The sequence below is a fragment of the Montipora foliosa genome, chromosome 9 (assembly GCF_036669935.1).
Source record: "Montipora foliosa isolate CH-2021 chromosome 9, ASM3666993v2, whole genome shotgun sequence".
Taxonomy (NCBI): Eukaryota; Metazoa; Cnidaria; class Anthozoa; order Scleractinia; family Acroporidae; genus Montipora; species Montipora foliosa.
In genome coordinates this window covers 25,778,699-25,781,198 of record NC_090877.1, presented here as the reverse complement: position 1 = coordinate 25,781,198, position 2,500 = coordinate 25,778,699, and the positions used below count along the sequence as shown (strand labels likewise).

The 2,500-nt window shown below is 37.5% G+C and overlaps 1 protein-coding gene across 1 annotated transcript in view; it reads right to left on the bottom strand.

Annotated features, from left to right (window-relative positions):
* Positions 1 to 2,500, bottom strand: part of LOC137971195 (cytosolic phospholipase A2-like) — a 24,210-nt gene that overhangs the window by 18,907 nt on the left and 2,803 nt on the right. Inside the window, exon 4 of the mRNA XM_068817954.1 lies at positions 672 to 770. Within this exon, the coding sequence (XP_068674055.1) occupies positions 672 to 689 (18 nt within the window). The 5' untranslated portion in view covers positions 690 to 770. The remainder of the gene's footprint in view (positions 1 to 671; positions 771 to 2,500) is intronic.

The window sequence follows — 2,500 nt, the reverse complement described above, 5'->3', positions numbered from 1 at the left end:
TGTACGAATACTCAAATAGTTTTCAAACAATACTCATCAAATCAGAGAGTCCGCAGTGCGTGATCTCTCACCCACATGTAAGAATGTAATTATCGCAGTTAAGTTCTATAACAGATAGCATTTCATGGCGATTTAGGCCAAAAAAGGAAAGAAGACATAATTGGCTTCACCCATCGATATATTTAAAATTATTTTGGTTTGGTTGCAGAACTGTAAGCAGCATCTCAATGGGCCATTCCGAGTTGCCTCGGTTTCGAAGTGAGTCTTGGTACTCAACTATTGTAAGGGAAATGAGTTTGATTTGCATAAGAATACGCAACTCATTTCCATTTTGATTGTTGTGCACCAGGACTCGCTTTGAAAGTGAGGCAAGCAGCAACTCGGAAATGGGCTTTACCCATTGTTTCACGGGGTTAGACAGAGTGAAATACCAAGTCTAGCCAGTTTAGGCCGGTTTAGACATTTTCGTTACGGGAGGGGGGGGGGGGGTGGATAATCTCTCCCGAGAATGTCTTTGGCCATTTTCAGTGGATCCGACCCTTTCGGAGATGAAATGTGAAAGGCAGTAAATGAAACTTAACGAAAGTTCAGGATTGAATGGGCCTCGAATCAATGACCTTGCAAGTCTATTTAGTTACAAAGTTAGGAGAATAGGGAAAAACTTGACGTACTCTATAAGCAGAAGTCATTGTTTTCCTTGTGTGCTGGCTTGAGAGGTTTCTTGTAGTTTCTATCGTAGAAGCAATTTTTCACCGTTTCTTGATTTATACCTAAAACACAGAAATGACATTGTGCAATTCTCAACAACATTATTCGATAGACCTAACTAATGATTAACGATAAATAATAACAATAATAGTAATAATAATAATAATAATAATAATAATAATAATGATGATGATGATATTGCTTTACTCAAGAGACAATTGGTTTACTACAAAGTTCCACACAACGGCTCTTCGAGTAATTATATAACTATGGTACTGAACTCCACCCTGGATGGGCCCTCCAAACAAGTGCAGAAGTTTAGGGCCCTAAAGCGCCTCTCCGTGCAAATTATGCAGAAGCTTTGGTACGCCAGTATTTCTGTTTTAATCATTCCACAACAGTTATCCCAGGCAAGTTTAGAAAAGAAAAAATGTAAGGAAGATGGCTGATATTGTATTGATTCAGTAATTTCCGTCCGGCATTGAATACCACTTATGGAAAACAAAATTATATATCAGTATATGACCGTATATGCTTTAATTGTGTACTTATGAGACCTGTTAGGAGCCTTACCAATATTCAGCCTTGTTTGGTAATTTTAGAGTTTGCGCAGATCTCGAGGATAGCTTAAACCCTACGACGATAGTTCTCTATCGAAACTTTTTTTATTCATGTTTAGTTGCAAGCATGCATCCAGAAAGAAAAACGTTTCCCCTCGCGTAATTACCGTTTTGTTATGGCTCACGAAACAAACGTGTTATTTGCAATATTCTCGACCAGCCCCATGATCCTTCAGAAGCAATGGAAACGTTTTTGACAATCGCGGAGGTAATTAAATAGCAATATAAATGGCATATATACTTGCCCTTAACCACCCCTGAATTCGCTCAAAATATTGTACCTCAAGTTAACAGATGGTACGCTGATAAGTTTTAACTGGCTAGATCAGAATTGTAGGTAAATTGCGCTGTGATTTAATTTAGGCCCTTTCCCATGGTGCTAGGATGTTTTTTCCTCAATGTGTAATTTGGAAAAGAGGGCATAACAATAATAAGAGAGAGCATAAATCTTACACTTTTTATAAAAGTAATTCCGCTTTCAAAATTAATCAGCAACGTTGTTCGGGGGAGGTAGAGAAAATATACCACAAGACTGCGTCTTCTTGAAGTCTGTGCTCTCTTGAGATGGGAAGGAAGTATGAGGAATTCTCCCTTTGCCAGGAAAGAAAATGTCGTCGACAAAAAACAGAATATATGAAATGTGACACCAAGATAGTACACATCATTCAATCGCTGTTCTAGTCAAGAATGAAGAGCAGCTACAAGTTGTGTTTCAGTAGAGCAAGTTTGTCATCCCAGAAAAAAATATATTGTACTTTATAAAAAATACAAATACACTTCTGGACTTGTTTTAAGTTTTCTGGAAGCACAATTCAAGAAAAAGAGTATCATAATCGTCGCCAACGAGCGCAGTTATTTTAATTCCAGTCAAAATAATGAGACATATTTGTTGTTAGGCACTGTTTTGATACTATTAGCCGTGCGTGTTTGTTCTTTTTGAGTATACTTTTGTTCTTAGCCTTATAGTATCTATGAGTCCCCTCTTTTCCTGGCTTAAGAATTTCCTACGATACCGGCCGACAAGTTGTTTTACTATTACTATCAGTGAACCTCTGTTTCCCCTCTAGAGGGCTGAAGGAGGCATTACTAGGCCTCATTTTATTTATTAGTAATATAAATGATATTTCAAAAATATTATCCCAATATAAAAGCTTTTTCAAGAACGGGATGCC